Consider the following 21,103-nt stretch of genomic DNA (forward strand, 5'->3'; position numbering starts at 1 on the left):
TGAATTGTACAAGAAACCATTTTTGTGCCAGTTGACTGACCACTCTACATGAAAGCTAAAGATATATTTGCTGTGGAAACTAACGGAGAGAATGACCTATTTTCGGATATAGTTATGCGATTAAAAGGCATACATTCAATTGGTAATATCTTTTCTAGGTGCAAGAGGCTTTTTAATGAAAGACAGCAGAGTCTCAACTATTGGAGAATATGCTGCTGCTTCTGTTCTCCACATACTTATTGCCATGCATACCCAAGGACAGTTCAGGCTAGCTACACAGTATTATGTGCTCCTTCCACCATCAGAGTGGAAGAAATGCCAGTGATGGGGAAAGAGGAGCAACATTTTAAAGATTGTCTTTCTAACTTGAGGTGAAAATACTTCAGCAGTGTGGAAAAAGGTCAAGTGATAGAAAAGCTAATGAATCAATCTGTTGACACAATGGATGATATTAAGCTAAGCAAAGAGAGAAATCTTCACAGTTGCACATATAGTATTGCAAGACATTTCATGCAGGCTGAGTGCAAGGGAACTACATATACTTGTACATTGTGTGAGAGCTATACTCCTCTTCCATACAACTGTACATTTTCCTTATGCTAAGACATGCAAGTTGTTGACTTGGAAAAGCTGAAAGAAATCATGAACCCATGGAATGAAATTTTCACTCTGCAGGGGAGTGTGCGATGATATGAAACTTCCTGATAGATTAAAACTGTGTGCCAGACCGAGACTTGAACTCCGGACCTTTGCCTTTCGTGGGCAAGTGCTCTACCAACTGAGCTACCCAAGCATGACTCACGCCCCATCCTCACAGCTTTACTTCCACCAGGTGGAAGTAGGAGACGAGGTATTAGCGGAAGTAAAGCTGTGAGGATGGGTTGTGAGTCGTGCTTGGGTAGCTCAGTTGGTAGAGCACTTGTCCGCGAAAGGCAAAGGTCCCGAGTTCAAGTCTCGGTCCAGAACACAGTTTTAATCTGCTAGGAAGTTTCATGAACCCATGGAGTTTAATTAATTCATCAATGACAGCTTTCTCACAGTTTGAGGCTCTGGTAAGTATTGGCACAAAGTGTAGACCACTATGGTGATCGGACAAGTCTAATGAAGAACTTGAAGTTTTGGGGGGTGTTCCACATGGAAGACATTTCAGTGACAGTGTGTTAAACAGATGGATTTGTTGAATGCCAGTAGGCGATCACATATCTGAAGCAATGGAACAGTTCTGCAATGTACATTCTGTCTCCAGTTTTCAACCTGTTGAATTGAGAAGTGGTCGGATAGAAATTGATGAGAAAATTCGCAAAACATTTCACCCATGGCTGCAACAACATGCCTGTGACCTTCTTTTAGCAAAATTTCACCAGAAGTATTTGTTTGTCATAATGGGTGTCTTCTAGAAGCGATTTTTGTAAAAATTGGAAGGAAAGGTAGAAAAAAAATTGAATTAGGGGTTGTGGTGGATGATGCTCACCCAGTAGGTGAGGGAATTTTTATTTTTATGCCTGGTACTACTACATCCACTGTGAGTATTTTCCGAAAGTTCGAAAACTTTATAAATTATTTCACCCATTTTCCTAATTTACTTTGGGTATAAGTATGCATGGCAGGATAACTTGTCAGGTGTAACAGTTGTAAATTATTTTCACAAATCTTCCTTATAAATCAATCTATTAGTGAGAACCGTATCAAAATCCCTGCAGTAATTCACACACAGACAGGAAAACGTGGCGGGGGACTTAAATTTATGTTGTGCAGATGTCTTGAACAAAGGTGTAGGGGACTGATATTGTACATGTATACTATTTGTGTGAAGAGAATTTTGAGTGAAATTCAGAATCAGAATTTTATTATCTCATTAGTTACATACATAAAGCATTGAATTAATGTACAGAAGACTCATCAGTATACATAATGCAACTGAAATACATACAGGTTGATTGATACACTTGAAGTGATTTTACATCAAATGTTAGTAATATGAAGATAGTAAAATTTCCTTAAAAATGAAATGAAGAGAGATTTGATACAATAATGATTAGAACTTCTCATACAGATTAAAAGAAGCTAAGGACTTCTGTAACTGGTTACTTTCTACTTTTAATTTTTAATGGTTGTGTTCTGACTGATTATTATTATATTTTATACAGTATTAATTCCATGGAAATTGTGACTTTACAGTTAGCACGCCATTTGTTACAAATGACACAACCACCGCTACAGCTGGAACAAACTCTGTGAGTAGTAGTCTGCGCTTATCGTCACAGACTACAGCAGAGAGAAGCTTACCTCCAAGTTCTGTTGTGAAGCACAAAACATCTACTGTAAATGTGGCACCTCGATTTCATGCACGGCAACATTCTATCTCTGCTCTTTATGATAATTCAATTGGAAGCCAGGAACAAATAGCTGAAAAGGCAAAACAGGTATGCATAATATAAACTATATTCTTCCTTATGTGTGATGTTATTCCATTGTAGGAAATATGCTACCCTATGGGGAAATTGAACACACAATTTTTAGTCTTATTTCATTGGTACATATTTTTATTCTGGAGAAGTGTACCAATAGTAGTGATCAGAGTTAGTTTATAGAAAGAATGAATCATGAGAGCAAGTCATAAAGCATACGCACTACATATGTTCTGATTTAATACAACAGTACAAAATTTATGATGACATTTTGCAACCTAGTCAACTTGCTTTTCAGTGTAGTTGGTCCACTGTTGCACAGCCTTTCCAATTCCTTCAGAAAAAAAGGAAGTATATTGACAGGCTCCTAAACTATCTCTAAATGGACCAAAAAAATGGAAATCTGAGTAGAAGATATGAATACCGTATTCAGGATGTTCCATTATGTTGAAATTCATATTCTGAAAAGTGTGGGCAGTAATGTGTGTGGGCATGCTTCGTTGGGCAAGGAAAGAAAGCCATTTGACAGTAAACCTCAACAATTGTCTAAAATTGCAGACTTTGGCTTGCAAAGCAAATCACTGTAACATTTACTGTTGACCCTTTTTCCCGGTAGTATTCCTTAATTGGTCCTTGCACGTTAAGTTGTTTTGGAATGCATTGGTCACAGATATTACTAAAGCTGAGCCAGTTATGGATGATCATGTATGCAGAACCCAGACTAGTTTGCATTTGGCTTGCCACTTCATCAGCAGTCACTCATTGGTTATTCAAAGTAAGGTCAGAGACTTGCACAATGTTGCCATCAGTAATGGATGGTCCTGCTCTTTCTTCATTGTTTGCACTTGTTTGGCTGCTTTTGAATTGGTCAGTACATTGGTAAAGATTCTAATAATATCCATCTGAACACTGAAGGCGATAATATTGAGGTAATTGTTACAAAAACTTCAGCTTACAATCACTAATATTAGGAATATAATCCTCAGCAAAGAGCTTTGGGGGTTGAACGTCCATCATCTAGCTGTCGAAGTTAATCCTACACAGGCATGAACTTCAAAAATTCCCCAAGTCCCAAGTTTCCAAACAAATGAAATTATGTGAACATTAAGTCCTCAACCACAGATCTTCCATAGTTGCCCAGTCTAAAAGTCTCTTCATGCTCCTTACATCTTGTCGAAAATTTTGTACCAGTTTTTCCTATATATTTCACTTCGTGCCGTGAGTGCTGTATTTGATAAACATCGGCCTGTTCAGATTTATTTATACTTTTGCCAACTTCATACTTTAAACTATATCCTATTAAATCTGCTGCTGGGAATGCCAGCTGGATGTTGCATGGTTAAAAAATGTTTGCCAGTTTCTTATCCTTTGCTGTTTCATCTTCCCATTTCTTCTGGCCCCTACGGGTAATCTTCACATCATATCTGTTATTTACTTCTATCTGTGAATAAAGATTAATTCATGTAACCTATCTGCTGCACTCATTGGAACACTATTTACTGTTCACCAAGCTTCTCAATGCTACTTCCTTATAGAGTGGCAAGACTGGTTGGAAATCACATGTGTTGCAGTTCAGTTAATGAGGATTCAGAAGGTGTGCAATTTGTCTTGCTTCATTTATCTCAGGGTCCAAGAATGAAACACAGCCTTTATTTTAGAGGTCTGCAGTGAAATTTTCTTTTTTTTTTTTTTGAACCCATTAAATTTACAAACTCCCATTAAATTTACAAACTATTTTATAAGTGTTTTCTTCAGTTCCACCTATGAGGATTGAAATGTTGTCTATGCAGTGTATGTAATATGTTACCTGTTTCATTAACCTCTGTGATACTGCGGGATGGCGGGGGGTTCTGCTTTATGCCCACCTTTTGTAAGTATTTTAATCTGATCACTTACTTTTAAAAAACTGAAAAAAGCTTCATTGTTTTTAATGGCTTCTTTTACCAGATTCCATATATGTCTCAAATTTTTCAGTTAAACTTAACGCAAAAATTTAAGTCTCAATAGCAGATGTCGCTTTCCCCAGTGAATGTTGTATTCATTATTTCCAGGTTCAGGGTCATACTTGTACATCAACATTCCTTTAAAAAATAAGTCAACAGTTAACTTCAACAACAATGAACGATTTTTTTGTGTGTAAAGTCAGTTGTACATATTATTGAAAATCTGTTGACATTGCTAATAGTGTGCAAAAAGATACTTTCAGGTTCTAGATCATACTTGTACACTAATAACTCTTTAAAAAACTATGGTGTTAATATAATTCAACAACTTTTTTTTTCATAGTGTGTGATGGAAAATGCCTTGGTATTGCTATAGTTAAAGGATCATCAGATTGTAAATTTCTTCCAGATTATTAGTGAAAATATCTGCCAGTGTGCCTAAAATACTTGAACCCATAGCTAGCCCATTTTGCGAATGTAAAATTTGTTATTAAACGAAAAAGTTTAAAATCAGTGGCAAACCACATAATCTTGGTGAATTCAAACATTTCCTATCTCGATACCTTTTTATGCTTGAGAAGATTATTTTCAATTATCTCAATCATATTATCCACTGGAATCTTAGCATACAAGTTTTTAATGTCCAGGGAGACTAGCCTGAAGGATTCAGTTCCGGCTTATCTATAATTTTGTTAATCAGGGCCGTACTGTTCCTTTCAGAATAGCTGTTACCAACCATTTAATTGTCCCTAGGGAAATGGTTGAGTAGATTTGTCAATTTATAAGCAGGTCTCCTGTGTCTAGTCACTGATTTTAACTATTTTCATTTAATAACAAATATTACATCCAGGAAAATGGACTAGTTATGGATTCAAGTATGCTGGGCACAATGGCAGATATTTTTATTAAGAATCTGCAAGATAGGTTTTTTTTTAAATCTGATGATCCTTTAATAGAAAGGATAACATAATACAAATAGTAGGCAGACAACATGGAGTTGCTCATAGGTCAAATTGAAGATGGGTAATAATCAGTTCCGCTTTAGAGCTCAAAAATAATGGCGATATTTCATTCTTGGTCCTTGAGGTAATGAGGCAAGACAAATCACATGCCTTCAAGATCTTCAGAAAGTTAACTGCAATAGATGTTGTGATTCCCAGGCAGGATGACACCTTCCTATGCCAACATTTTCGTGGGTTGCTTGAAGGGAGCTTCAGTCGGATCCATAAGCCTTCAGCCTGTTATTTTGTTTAGTTACGTTGATGATATCTTTGCCACATGGACTCATAGTGAGGCTGACGTCTTAAAATTTTTGGTATCTCTTTAACACATTCCCCAAATTAAATTTCACCTAGTCTTATTCCTAATCCCATGCTACTCTTTTTACATTCACCTCATTTTCAAAGGATCGACTACATAGTCTGTTCACATTAAACCTTCTGAAAAACAAGAGTACTTACATTTTGACAGTAGTCTTCCTTTCCATGTCAAACATTCCCTGCCATACAGCCTTGACATATTTGCTCAGATGCAGACTCTTTACAACAATACATTACCATTCTCCCCTCGTCCTTCACTCGATGTGTTTGTCCTACCAGCCTAGTTCAAAAGCAGATTTCCTGGGCATCACACCAATCCTAATATTGCTGATGCCTTCAGAAAACAGCTTAGGAGTACACCTGGTGTCACTCAGTATTATCTTGGTCTTGTATGTATTAATCAGCTACTTCGACAAGGCTACAACTTCCTAAAGTCGTAACCTAACCTGAGGTCCATCCATTTCTGCCCCTGTGACCATCCCCGCTGTAAGACTTGCCCTCTGCTCACTTCTACTACTACCTATACCAGCCTTGTAACTGGCGAAACATATACTATCAAAGGGAGAGCCACCACATGAAACAACCCGTATAGTGTACCAGCTGTTATGTGAACAAAGTTCTGCCTGCTACAGTTGCATGACTATCACCAAGTTATCAGTTAGGATGAATGGACATAGACAGAGAATGAGTACTACTAATACACAATATCCTGTCGCAGAGCATCCTCTGCAACGTGATAGTTGTTACCTCAGTGCCTATTTCACCACATGTGCCATCAGAATTTTCCCTCAGACACAAGTTTCTCAGAAATCCGCAGGTGGGGACTGGTGTTACAACATGTCCTCAGTTCTCACCACCTGCCTGGCTTTAATTTACGGTCTCAGCGGTTCTTCTCAGTAACTGTTCCTTTTTTCATTCCCTTTTAGTTTTCTGTATCTTTTATTTTTTGACTTGTCTATTTTTCCCTGCCCCTCACATCCAGCACATATAATGCATTTAGCATTTTATTCTTATCACCTCATGTACGATGTTTTATCAGTAATCTCTGTCTTTCTTAGTACCCCATCTTCCACCCTTAAGCTCTCAGATTTTCAAATCTTTTCTGGTGCAGTCCACAACAATCAGTCTTTTATTCTCATACCATCTGATAAGTCTGCCCTGACCTGGGGTTCTTAATGTCTTTTCCAAACTCTCCCCATTTCCTAAACCTTGCCCGTCCTTTCCTTTCATCCCTCTTCCTTATCCTTCAACCTTTGTGGCAGGAGGAGGGGCCACTGGCTTCGAAATCTTGCATATTTCTTTAACCGTTATATGTGTTTTCTCCTGTCGCCACCTGGTGAGAAGACTTTTTGTATCTATATAATTATATTATATTTTCAAAAATTGATGAATTTTCTTTATAAAATATGTTTTGAGTTTCAAAAATATTTGGTAAATGCATTCATTAATAGCATATTATACGAGGGCTGTTCAATAAAGAATGACCATAAATTTTTATGGCCATAATTTCTTGCGCTAGAATTTATTCTGTTAGTTTAATGTGTAGCAAACATGCCATACTAGTTTCATTGTTGGCACTTCTGGTTCCCATTTGTGAGAAGCGGGCAAACTGAGATACTTCAAATATACTGCTTAGAAATTCTGCTTTTATCTAAACAGATCTTCAGCTGCAGCCAATTTTAAGGAAGCCTATGGAGAGTCTGTTATACACTGCAGCACAGCTTGAAGATGCTTTAAATTTTTTTGAAGAGGGGAGGTAGTCAATTTCAAAGGAAGGTGTATCTGGCACTCTAGTTGCTGCTTTTAGAAAAGAAAGCACCAAAATGCTGCTATCATTGTGAGAGAGGATCAATGAATTGCCTGAAAAACACTCCCTGAAATATTGAAAATATCATTGCATGCCACCCACAAATTGGCGACAGAAAAGTTACACATCTACATTCTGACATAATTGTTGTAAGGAGTGTGATCATAAAATAACTTAAATGTTTATTTAACACTATAATAGTGAAGCCATAGTCACAGTACATAAAAATTTTTTCTTTAAAAAAAGGAGTTACATTACCGGTTTCAATGAACTACGTCGTCATTTTCAAATGTAAAACACCAGTTGGAGAATATATAATAGGACTTATGCCCATACATCTGACAACGATTATGACAAATAGAGAGACCAGGCATACAATTGTTGTCACAGCAGGACACATTGCAAGAATTCTTGGCAATTTTTACTCTGGTGTAGTTTTTGTCTATTCTATATTAGGACATGGAATGAACAGTTGGGCAAGCATGGGCATAAATTGTAGTGACTTGGTTATGCCACCATTGTCTCAGTTGCCTGGTCTCCTTAGTAGGCAGACAACATGGAGTTGCTCATAGGTCAAATTGAAGATGGGTAATAATCAGTTCCGCTTTAGAGCTCAAAAATAATGGCGATATTTCATTCTTGGTCCTTGAGGTAATGAGGCAAGACAAATCACATGCCTTCAAGATCTTCAGAAAGTTAACTGCAATAGATGTTGTGATTCCCAGGCAGGATGACACCTTCCTATGCCAACATTTTCGTGGGTTGCTTGAAGGGAGCTTCAGTCGGATCCATAAGCCTTCAGCCTGTTATTTTGTTTAGTTACGTTGATGATATCTTTGCCACATGGACTCATAGTGAGGCTGACGTCTTAAAATTTTTGGTATCTCTTTAACACATTCCCCAAATTAAATTTCACCTAGTCTTATTCCTAATCCCATGCTACTCTTTTTACATTCACCTCATTTTCAAAGGATCGACTACATAGTCTGTTCACATTAAACCTTCTGAAAAACAAGAGTACTTACATTTTGACAGTAGTCTTCCTTTCCATGTCAAACATTCCCTGCCATACAGCCTTGACATATTTGCTCAGATGCAGACTCTTTACAACAATACATTACCATTCTCCCCTCGTCCTTCACTCGATGTGTTTGTCCTACCAGCCTAGTTCAAAAGCAGATTTCCTGGGCATCACACCAATCCTAATATTGCTGATGCCTTCAGAAAACAGCTTAGGAGTACACCTGGTGTCACTCAGTATTATCTTGGTCTTGTATGTATTAATCAGCTACTTCGACAAGGCTACAACTTCCTAAAGTCGTAACCTAACCTGAGGTCCATCCATTTCTGCCCCTGTGACCATCCCCGCTGTAAGACTTGCCCTCTGCTCACTTCTACTACTACCTATACCAGCCTTGTAACTGGCGAAACATATACTATCAAAGGGAGAGCCACCACATGAAACAACCCGTATAGTGTACCAGCTGTTATGTGAACAAAGTTCTGCCTGCTACAGTTGCATGACTATCACCAAGTTATCAGTTAGGATGAATGGACATAGACAGAGAATGAGTACTACTAATACACAATATCCTGTCGCAGAGCATCCTCTGCAACGTGATAGTTGTTACCTCAGTGCCTATTTCACCACATGTGCCATCAGAATTTTCCCTCAGACACAAGTTTCTCAGAAATCCGCAGGTGGGGACTGGTGTTACAACATGTCCTCAGTTCTCACCACCTGCCTGGCTTTAATTTACGGTCTCAGCGGTTCTTCTCAGTAACTGTTCCTTTTTTCATTCCCTTTTAGTTTTCTGTATCTTTTATTTTTTGACTTGTCTATTTTTCCCTGCCCCTCACATCCAGCACATATAATGCATTTAGCATTTTATTCTTATCACCTCATGTACGATGTTTTATCAGTAATCTCTGTCTTTCTTAGTACCCCATCTTCCACCCTTAAGCTCTCAGATTTTCAAATCTTTTCTGGTGCAGTCCACAACAATCAGTCTTTTATTCTCATACCATCTGATAAGTCTGCCCTGACCTGGGGTTCTTAATGTCTTTTCCAAACTCTCCCCATTTCCTAAACCTTGCCCGTCCTTTCCTTTCATCCCTCTTCCTTATCCTTCAACCTTTGTGGCAGGAGGAGGGGCCACTGGCTTCGAAATCTTGCATATTTCTTTAACCGTTATATGTGTTTTCTCCTGTCGCCACCTGGTGAGAAGACTTTTTGTATCTATATAATTATATTATATTTTCAAAAATTGATGAATTTTCTTTATAAAATATGTTTTGAGTTTCAAAAATATTTGGTAAATGCATTCATTAATAGCATATTATACGAGGGCTGTTCAATAAAGAATGACCATAAATTTTTATGGCCATAATTTCTTGCGCTAGAATTTATTCTGTTAGTTTAATGTGTAGCAAACATGCCATACTAGTTTCATTGTTGGCACTTCTGGTTCCCATTTGTGAGAAGCGGGCAAACTGAGATACTTCAAATATACTGCTTAGAAATTCTGCTTTTATCTAAACAGATCTTCAGCTGCAGCCAATTTTAAGGAAGCCTATGGAGAGTCTGTTATACACTGCAGCACAGCTTGAAGATGCTTTAAATTTTTTTGAAGAGGGGAGGTAGTCAATTTCAAAGGAAGGTGTATCTGGCACTCTAGTTGCTGCTTTTAGAAAAGAAAGCACCAAAATGCTGCTATCATTGTGAGAGAGGATCAATGAATTGCCTGAAAAACACTCCCTGAAATATTGAAAATATCATTGCATGCCACCCACAAATTGGCGACAGAAAAGTTACACATCTACATTCTGACATAATTGTTGTAAGGAGTGTGATCATAAAATAACTTAAATGTTTATTTAACACTATAATAGTGAAGCCATAGTCACAGTACATAAAAATTTTTTCTTTAAAAAAAGGAGTTACATTACCGGTTTCAATGAACTACGTCGTCATTTTCAAATGTAAAACACCAGTTGGAGAATATATAATAGGACTTATGCCCATACATCTGACAACGATTATGACAAATAGAGAGACCAGGCATACAATTGTTGTCACAGCAGGACACATTGCAAGAATTCTTGGCAATTTTTACTCTGGTGTAGTTTTTGTCTATTCTATATTAGGACATGGAATGAACAGTTGGGCAAGCATGGGCATAAATTGTAGTGACTTGGTTATGCCACCATTGTCTCAGTTGCCTGGTCTCCTTATTTCTTGTAATTGTTGTGAAATGTATGGTCATGATTCCCATTGTATATTCTTCAATTGATGTTTTTCATTTGAAAATGACAACGTACTTCATTGAAACCAGTAATGTAACCCCCTTTTTTTTTTAAAGGAAAAAAATATGTAGTGGGACTATGCTTCACTATTACAGTGTCAAATAATGATAAGAAGTTGTACACGAGCCTTGTTTGTGCGTGGTAGGTTCCAAGGCTACTGATTCCCAAGCAAAAGGACATACGTGTAAGGTGTGTATACAGTTGAAGTTAATGTTAGAGGGAGATCCAGAGTTTCTTTCAAAGGTAATCATTTCTGATTAAACTTGGCTACATGATTTTGAATCTGTAAACAAACAGCAAGGCTCAGTGTGTAAACCTCCCCCCTTCCCAATTGACTAAAGTAGTTGGCTCTGTTGTGAAAGTTACATCATCTTTTTTATATGAATGGAATGTTTTATTGACATGTTGTGTATCAGCACACACATCAATAGCTGAATAGTACTACAGTAATGTCCTGAAAACTTTGCAAATTTGTAACAGTTGCAAAAAGACCATATATCCATGAAACAGGCTGGATACTGTACCACAACGATGCATAGCTGCATATTGCAAATTTTGTTACGGAATATTTTGAAAAGTCAATGTGAAGTGCATCCTTCACCCTTCATATAGTCCAGATTTAGTCCCAAGTGACTTTTCTATTCCATAACCTAAAGAAAACACCTTCTTTGGAGGCATTTTCAATCATCAGAAGCAGAAGTGAAGGTTATGGAGGCAGTTCTGAAGGACCTTTAAAAACTGGTTTCCAGCATGTATTTGCAGAATGATAGAAATGCTGGAATAAGTGCATCACATCGAAAGGAGACTATTTTGAAAAGGATCATCAAAATTATAAGGATGAGTGAAGGTATGCTATCAAAAAGAAAGAGAAAAGAATTATGATCATTTTTTACTGAACAGCCCATTTATATACAAACAGTTCATTGTTTTCTTCCACTGTGTTAGAGAGAATGTGATTTCTAAAACAAAATATCATTTTAAAGGAAGCATATGTCATGCAGAGGATACTAGAACTGCAGAAAGAAGGTCTGTGGTCAGAAAAACGTCTTCCAAAAGTTCAGGAGCCACCTCGAGCAAAAGCACATTGGGACTATTTAATAGAAGAGATGGTGTGGTTAGCCGCTGATTTTGCCCAAGAAAGGAAGTGGAAAAAAGCTGCAGCTAAAAAGGTATATTTTACATTGTAAATAATAAATAAATATTTTGTTAGCTGGTTGGCAAGATGCATGTAAATTGTGTATTTTTTTGTGACATTGTGATGTATCAGAGTAAAATAATAGACAGTTGTAACATTAGTTTTCAATTCTTAGCCATCAGCTATAATCTAGAAAAGTCGCAGTGTTTCATTTTACATGTTTAATTATGATCCCAGAAGAAAAATTCATTCCCAGTTGCATAGAAAGGTTTGAAATCAAGTCTGTTCAATGGAACAGGTTAAAAATACTTTTCACACTTGAATGTAAATGCATAAAACTGCAACCAGTCACCATTTTGAATAGTTATTTATTATTCCATGAACCGGTTTTTGAACCTTTTCAGGTTCTTCTTCAGGTGGTTTTCTGGACGTTACATCGCTATTTTAACAATAATGCTGGGTGCTGAGAAGATGGGACATGCTTTTAATGTATCACCATGACTATTGTCTATCTGTTGATATGAATGCAAAATTTAGTTTTGTGCTTACTGCAACATTATGGGCAGCTTTTCACCCTTTCCTGTTATTGTATGAGAGTTTATGGAGCTTTTATGGAAACATCGAAATTCAAAGTATAGTTAAAAGTAAATAGTAAATTAGATCAAAATCGGAATTACCTGTACAAGTATTGCATAGGTACTTGCTAAACAATAATATGTGCAAGAAAGATAAATGAAGCCTGGTGTCTTGGCAGGATCCAGCAGACAGGTGCCAATGAAAAGGAGACAGATACAAGTTCTTTCAGGGCTAGTTGTTTCTTCATGCAGAAAAAGAGATGATAAGCGTTGGAGGAAAAGAAAACAACAGTTTGAGGATTAGGCAGCCAAGCCATTTAGGATACGTTCTTTTTTGTATACGGTACCAACTGATTTTTCTGTCAAAACCTGTTCTGTCGTCACAATATTCCCCTTGTATTGGATGAAGAAACTTAATGTCTGTCAAATTTTGTTTGTTTATATCAGACTTTTCCCACCTTATAAGTAGAATTTTTTGTTTTTAATATTTGACTGCAGTTAATTTTTTTTAGATTATTTATTTCATAAGTATTTAATACATTTATTTTATTTGTTGTTTTATTTAGCCTGATCGGATAAGGGGCTGCAGGTCCTCTCTTACTTATGACCAGAAATTAAAACTATTAAAAAATCTTGCAAAACATGCTCAATTACTGTATGACTCAGTTATGTAGATCTGAGATATTATTATGAGAATAACTATAACTCAACAAAGCCAATCATAGATCTCCTCTTATTGGAAACTAACTGGGTCACATGAGGAAGTACAGCCGAGTACCAGTTTTGACTATTGTGGGTTATTATCTCATGGCACAGAAATTGGTCATGGAGTGTGGGCAGTGATTTGCTGTTATTGTTGTTAAATTTATTGACTGTCAGAAGGAAACAGGAGGGACAGTGCTAATGGAAAAGATTACAGAATACAAGCAAAGTGTTAAAAGTAGAGTAAATCAGTGGTGTGCCATTTTTTTGAGGAGGTGTGTTACGTGGAGCTGATTGGAATCCCAATATCTGCCCAGAGAAGAGGAATCAGAATGCACAAAATAAGTATCGCATTGCCTCTGTAGGTAAACGGGTTAAAATCAGTAAAGCTCACTTTCTGGCCCTAGATGGGTCAATAGGGCCTTGCCAGCTGATTGTCATTCTCCTACCACTGGTTTTCATTCTCTTACCACTGGTTTCATCAGATGTGGCATGGAGGATCATGTGGTCAGCACACTGCACTTGTGGCATTGTTTGGTTTCTTAACTTTGGAATGGCTACTAGCTGATTGAGTAGCTCCTCAGTTGGCCTCGCAAAGCTGCGTGCACCCTGTACCACTCCTGGCAGTATAAGGAATCGAACCTGGATCACCTGCATCCCAGTAACTTACATTGGCCACTCATTGACAGAGGCAGGATGATGAATGAGTTATTAGACATTAATTTCTGCAATTTTATAAACAATACAAACAAATAACAGTGTTGTAAAAACTTCCCAGTTTTTATAACACAGAATTTGGCTTAGATAAGTCGTTTTGTAAACTTAGCTACATTGTTGCAAAAAGGCATACTATATTAGTTTTTTACAAAAAGAAAAGGGTGTGTGTGTGTGTGTGTGTGTGTGTGTGTGTGTGTGAGAGAGAGAGAGAGAGAGAGAGAGTGAGAGAGAGAGAGAGAGAGAGAGAGAGGGGGGGGGGGGGGGGGAGGAGGGGGGACATCAGAATGAGAGAGAGAGAGGCATCAGAATTAAATAGACCAGTACATTATTTAGATGCAGCCTGGTTTGATATACATTACATTGTGAACAAGTGCCGTCACAGTGGTACGAGGTGTGACTATAAAATAAAGCGACTATTGCTGTAAAATATTTTATTTCAAGAACATACATATTTAGTTATTCTCACCCTCAGTATACTCCCCTACTCTATCCACTCCATACGAACTTTCCATTGATGGAAACAGTGCTTTAAGTGTTCCTCTGTGAGCTCATTGATGATGCATGTCACTTTTTCAACGGACTGAAATCTTGTTCCCATTTAATACAGAGTTCATCTTTGGGAATTGACAGAACTCACATGATGTTAGGTCAGGCATATAAGAAGAATGGTCCAACACTGGGATGCTGTACTTCGTTTACTAGAAACCTCTTAACAGACAATGTGGTGAGAGTCAGTGTGTTTCCTTTATGCAGAACACACAGCTTGTCTTCATAAAATCTGTCCCCGCCCCCCCGCCCTGCAGAGTAGAACTGTTGATCCTAGATAGACCTTCAGGAACTCTGTGAAGAGGGAGAATGCCATGAATATCAAGGGGGGGGGGGGGGGGAAATCATCATTGCTTTGGATCTTAATTTGCAGTCTGTTAAGTTGGGCCCTTCCAGTGCATGGATTGGCATGTAGTTTCTGGGTCGTAAGTGAAACACCAAGGTTCATCACATGTTATCACATTGTCCAAGAAATTAGAATCATTTTCAACGGTGTTTTAAGTGTTGATACAAACATTATCACGAGTTTCCATTTTGTCGATCATGAGAATTTTCGTGTTCTTTGTCAATTCCCATTGTTTCAGCAATCAATTGAATACTCAACTGATGGTCAGCTCAAATCAGATTACCTACTTTTTCAATTATTTCATCGATTTTTGATGTTGGAAGGGCATCCCGGGCATGAGTCATTTTCAGTGTCATCTCAATCACCCTGGAAATGCTCAAAAACTTGTATGCATGATGAATGGTATTTGGCATACACTTCTTTTAGTGAAAGATAGGTTTCAGTAGGAGTTTTCCCAAGTTTATTGTGAAACTACAATTCATTACTCTATTATTACATGTATCACTTTTTCCGGCAAAACAAAACAGCTCTTACACAAATGAAGGCCATGGCCACACTGATTTGTCTGCAGACAACAGATATCCCACCTTCAACTAACAAGGGAATGGTCAGACTTGTCATGCCGAAACATGTATTGCTTTTTTTAGCACTGTTATTTAACTGTGCAAAAGGTCCATATGCAAAATTGTAGCTGCTGACATGAACAGGAAATCACCTTAAAAAAATCACGAACACGGCTGTGTTTCCTGCTTGGCGCTTGCAGTGACGGCTGGCCACCCCTGGAAATGGCAAGTCGCGAGCGTTGTGCGCATGGTCGGGAAGTGCGGCCGTCTTATCGCAGCGTTCACTAAAGAGGAATATCGCTGCACGGTTTTGGTGGAAAGGGGAAACGAATATTCGTTCCTGTGGCATGCACGTCCTTTTAATTTCTGGTACGTATTTCGAAACATACCGTCCTCAAACTGGTTAGAGATGTGAAAGATATTCTGTACATGTTCATCTATACTCCGCAAGCCACTTTACGGTGAACATTCAATCTCCCCTCACAGGTGATGGCGAACCCTGTAAATGTTTTGCTGCTTTCCGTGGAGATATACCACAGACGCCAAATGAAGCAATCAACAGAATACACGCGTGAAGACTATGTGTTGTGCGACATGGTTGTTAACCTTTTAGATGAGCACGTAAATGGCTCAGACATGTGGCTAGAAACAACTGAAACACTCGATATTGCAGACTGTGAATCTACAGACGGCGAAGCCACCGACGAAAGTTGCACTCATGAAGAATCTTCGAGTGATAGTGCCACGTACCATCATCAATTACCTCCGAAAGTATCACCAGCAACTACAATTACCTTGTCAGACAAAGAAAAAGCGGTGACGTATTGGTTGAACGAAAGTGCTAAGAAACCCCTAAGTGTCAGTACTGTTCAAAATAAGTATCGCTTTGTCCGTTCTGAACTTGAATTGTATAGATGGAAAAAGGAAGTCGCTGGACGACGTAAGAATCGACTGGAAATTGCGACGGAGATAGATGCGCGACTTTTTGAGCTATTTACCGATGCCAGACAACAGTCATTTAGTGTCAACGATACAACTTTGCGTGATTGGGTGTTAAAGATTGCCAACGCGATAGGAGCTAAAGAATTTACAGCTTCTCAAAGTTGGATTAGTCGCTTCAAAAGATCACATAAAATTATGGCAAGAAAAATAACAAAATTTGTATCGAGAAACAGGTCGGAAAATGAAGTGACACAAATTGAAATGATAGAAGCTTTTCTTATGAATGCAAAAAATAAGATCGCTATTTTTAGTGAATCGTACGTGTACAATGCCGATCTGTCAGGTTTTAAAAAATAAATGTGTGCGAAAAGAACACTGTCATTCAAAGGGGAAAAACATATTGAGACGATTGCGCAGTCCACGACAATGTTCTATGCAAACACTCTTGTGGTAGACGCATCGAAGTCTGGAAAAATGGGAAATGAAAACGTTACACTTTTCATGCGTCATGCTTTTCTTCCGATCTGCGGGAACAAATCTCTTCTCCTTCTAGATTCGTGGTCAGGTCATAAAAGGTCTGATTCATTAAAAGTTGTATTTCGAGCCCACCCTGACAAAGAAATAGAGATACTTCAGATTCCATCCGGCACGACGAACGTAATTCAACCTTTAGACAGAGAATTTTTCCGTCAGTGGAAGGCATTTTACAGAAAACTAACAGAGAAAATTATTGTGTGCAGATAACTGCAATTTTCTGTCTATCACAGTGACAGTATTCTCAAGCTGCAATCAGTAGTACATTATCAATTTTCCTCCCCACACTTTCAGAATTTGATTAAATATGCGTGGCACTCCTCGAAATATACTGATACTAGGCCTGATTCATTCCTAACACCAGCCCAGTTTTGTCTACGGACGTCTAACAACGTCTGTGATTCGCATGGCTGTCAAATGTCGCCTTTGCTTGTATGTTCTTGGTGCACAAAAAACCTATGTTTTGAGCATTGTATCAATATTTTGCATTTTTGCGGTAATTACAAGAAATAAAATTTGGACGTGTTCTAAACCGTATATTTATTTGTGTCTATTTCATAGCTATTTGGAAAAAATGTTGTAGATAACATATCAGCCATATTTGTCAACGAATGTTTAATTATCATACGATCGCTTTCACTGGGGGAATCAGCTCTCTCACTGCTGTGGCAAAAGAGCGGCTATTAGCTAACACCACCTTGTCCCTAGATGGCGTTGGTATAACGTAGCGAGCGAGGTCAGGGTTGTACAAGAGGCAGTTATAAGGGCGGAAACCATGTGACAATAATGTCTTACTTCATAAAATTGTTTACATACTTCCAGGTCATGTCAGCAGCTAAAATTCTGCTTACAGAGTTCTTGCAATGTTAACTCACAGTGGTAAAAAAAGCAACACAGATTTCGACATGACAAGTCTGACCATTCCCTATAGACAGAGAAAGAGTTAATGGCCTCTCACTGCACAGCTCACAAGAAGTACTGCAGTATCAACTAAAGTGCATAGACAGCAGCTACATTATGGGCAGCTGCAATAGCTGAATTATAACCTGCTTCGCTACTATCAGATTCATTGTGCGCTACAAACCGTTTCATGATAAATAAATTTAAGTGCACCTAATATGTATGAGATTCATGTTACAGAATGGAATGTGCATTTAATCTTTCCCAGGCTTAATGATATGAAGAAAAAGCAGTGATACAGATTCTCACACTGCAGAAAGGGTTATATAATAAACTGCACTTTAGAGAACAGATTAGACCTTCTGTTGCCTCTTACTTTATTAACACAATCAAATCTGAAATATCTACAGCAGGATGAACAACATTTTATACTATATTATTTTGCAGTCAAACAAGGGAGATAAGTAAACTAAAATTTCCATTACAAACCAGATTATGCTCTGAAGTACTTTCTACTGCACAGACAGCTTGACAGAAAAGTAAGTGCTGTAAATTACAAAATAAACGTACATTCCATTCACATACCTTTTTATTCAGATGTTTCACTGTTGCTGCCTTTGGAACGTGAGTCTCTTGGCTGCGGGTGCCAGATTGACAGTTAACAAAGCCATTATTTCATCTTTTTACAACCTTGTTCTGGTAATCTTCATGCATTTTGTCGGTGCAACGTATGCAAGCTTCTCAACCAGCAATGGTGATATTGTCTATTGCTTTATGGATTGATTTTTCAGTATCAGATACTTTAAACATAGTATTTTTGTTTCCCACATCTCTCTTCACTTCTGCCCACACCAGTCCTGTGCGATTATGAGGGCATTGTTAAGGATGTAGTTGTATTGCCCTGTGACCACATTGCAGAGCAGTGGAATCAGTTTCATGTTTTTGAATGCTGCCTTTTGAAATCTTAATGAGCTACAACAGCTCTGATCTTGTTCGTATTTCAATATGTTGTATATTATTGCTTCACAGCCATGAAAGAATATCACTTTTTCTTGTATTTGTAGTGCGAGGCTCACAGAGCCTGGATGCAAATAAGGCAGCGCCGATTCCTAGACAATTCTCTGATTGTTTTCGTTTCATAGTGGTAGTCAGAGTATGTTTTTGATTTTGATTGGAATACAAGTTTACTTTCAGCCACAAAATCGGTAACAGCAGAACTAGCATGACATATTATAAGACACCCTCCTTTTCCCACTGTAACTCTTAAGCGTCCTTGTTCCTCTGTTGTTTGGCAAATAAAATTTCAAATGTGCTTTTGATTTGCCCAAATCTCATACGGGTAATACACAGTTGACATTCCTTTTGATCTGACTTTGTGCATCATCCTAGCAACAGCAATATCACAATGCTCCATTAAAAGTTTGTATCCATCATTAGATTATACATATTTAATTCCAGGTGCTGAGCAGCACACATGTAACAGAATCCCATGCATTTTTGGCATCTCTTCAAGTGCTTACCATTTCATTGTTACAACCTTATGTACATACATGGATAAATTTTCTGGTTGTAGATTCTAATTACAAAATAAATCACATTTACTACAAATTTAGCACAATATTTTATTTAAATTTCAATACATATTTAGTGAAAAAAGAAATCTGTGTAGATTTTTTAACTACAGTTAACAATAATTTATCCTTGTATAATACAGTTTAAAACACTCTGGGATGCATAGTGAAACTGTACAGTTATGGCACCACCATACTGTCTCTTTTCTAGAAGACTTTCCACTGGATAGTTTTGCTTTCTCTGTGAAACTTAGCACACACTTGTGGGATGCACCTTTTCTGTGGAAGGAATTTGGTCAGCAAAATGGCTTCCCAGGAATCTGTTGCTACACATATTTTGGGGAGTAGCAATATTTTGATGTATATCTCCTTTCTTCAGAAACTCCTCACCTAATTGCAGAAGCAGTTTGCCAAATGGCAGTCTTTTTCCAGCCTGTTTCTACTTTTTTAGTAGAAAATGAAACCGTTCATCACGACCATTAGAAATGTTGTGGACTGGCAAGACAGCCAATCCACAATGACAGGTAGCCGAAAGGCACGCGTTTAAGCTCACGCAAACTGGCGTGAGGTCTGGAACAGTTAAGGGAATTAATAGTAGCAAATAAAGTACGTAGATCTTGGAATACTTAACTTTAATCCATAATTGGTGTACATCGCTCTTGTTGATACGTTAATAACAATCTCAATATAAACTGGTAATGACGCCTTGCTAGGTCGTAGCAATTGACGTAGCTGAAGGCTATGCTAACTATCGGATCGGCAAATGAGAGCGTATTTGTCAGTGTAGCATCGCTAGCAAAGTCAGCTGTACAACTGGGGAGAGTGCTAGGAAGTCTCTCTAGACCTGTTGTGTGGCGGCGCTCGGTCCGCAATCACTGACAGTGGTGACACGTGGGTCCGACGTGTACTACTGGACTGCGGCCGATTTAAAGGCTACCACCTAGCAAGTGTGGTGTCTGGCGGTGACACCACAAGAAAAAGGTGGAAAAATAGTTTCTTCCAACATTTCATTTGCCATCTTTTGAAAAGATATTAAGACGTGAGTTGGTCGTTCCTCTTTACACCTGTCTTGTTGAGATTGTAGGGTAGAATGGCATTGGGTTTGATCTTGTATGTCATCTCAGTTTTGCTATGAATCTCTACTTGTTTTTGTCATCTTGTGAAGAGCTGACAGGTATAGAACATATCTAGTGTCCATCCAGTTCTGACATAACAGATATATCTTCCTCATAAATGTACAGTCAACTTTCCTTAGCTTTTTGTTGACTACACCTTGTATAGAAAGTCCTCTACAGTTCAGCATGCGTGTTCCCACAATCATTGTCTTATTCTGCCACAGAAAATTAAAAACAACTTGTGAACGGTTAATATCTGTCCTTGTAAATGGTATGTCCCTTGTTGAAGTAGCAGGATAGAAGTCTCTGAAAAAGAGCTGTGACTGAATGTCTTCCTGCCCTTATCCATGTAAACTTCAGTGCATAAAGCATATCCTGTCTTTGAATCACGTAAGGTAAAGCGTGATACCATATTTGTCAAGCTTGTTTTTTATGTAGACATGGAAAAAAAATCTTCGTCCGTATCCCCACGCATCTTCATCAGTGGTAAGGTTTTGTTCATAAGAAAACAGTCCTGGAAACTGAGAAAGCAAGTGATTCAAGAAATGTCTGGTTTTACATATAGGATCATGATCAGCCTCATTTCTTGGACTGTGTAAGGCATTGTCATTTGCATGCAAATGGGAGAGAACTGCAAAGAATGGTGTGGAAACAAAGTTATTTGTAGATCTCTA

General features: G+C 38.0%; 1 protein-coding gene across 4 annotated transcripts in view; it reads left to right on the forward strand.

Moving 5' to 3' along the window:
* Nucleotides 1-21,103, forward strand: part of LOC126477588 (helicase domino) — a 423,343-nt gene that overhangs the window by 31,859 nt on the left and 370,381 nt on the right. For all 4 annotated transcript variants that reach the window (XM_050103628.1, XM_050103631.1, XM_050103630.1 and 1 more), the window contains 2 exons: nt 2,179-2,423; nt 11,767-11,952. In XM_050103628.1, the coding sequence (XP_049959585.1) occupies nt 2,179-2,423; nt 11,767-11,952 (431 nt within the window). The remainder of the gene's footprint in view (nt 1-2,178; nt 2,424-11,766; nt 11,953-21,103) is intronic.

The sequence above is a fragment of the Schistocerca serialis genome, chromosome 1, assembly GCF_023864345.2.
Source record: "Schistocerca serialis cubense isolate TAMUIC-IGC-003099 chromosome 1, iqSchSeri2.2, whole genome shotgun sequence".
In the NCBI taxonomy this organism is placed as follows: domain Eukaryota; kingdom Metazoa; phylum Arthropoda; class Insecta; order Orthoptera; family Acrididae; genus Schistocerca; species Schistocerca serialis.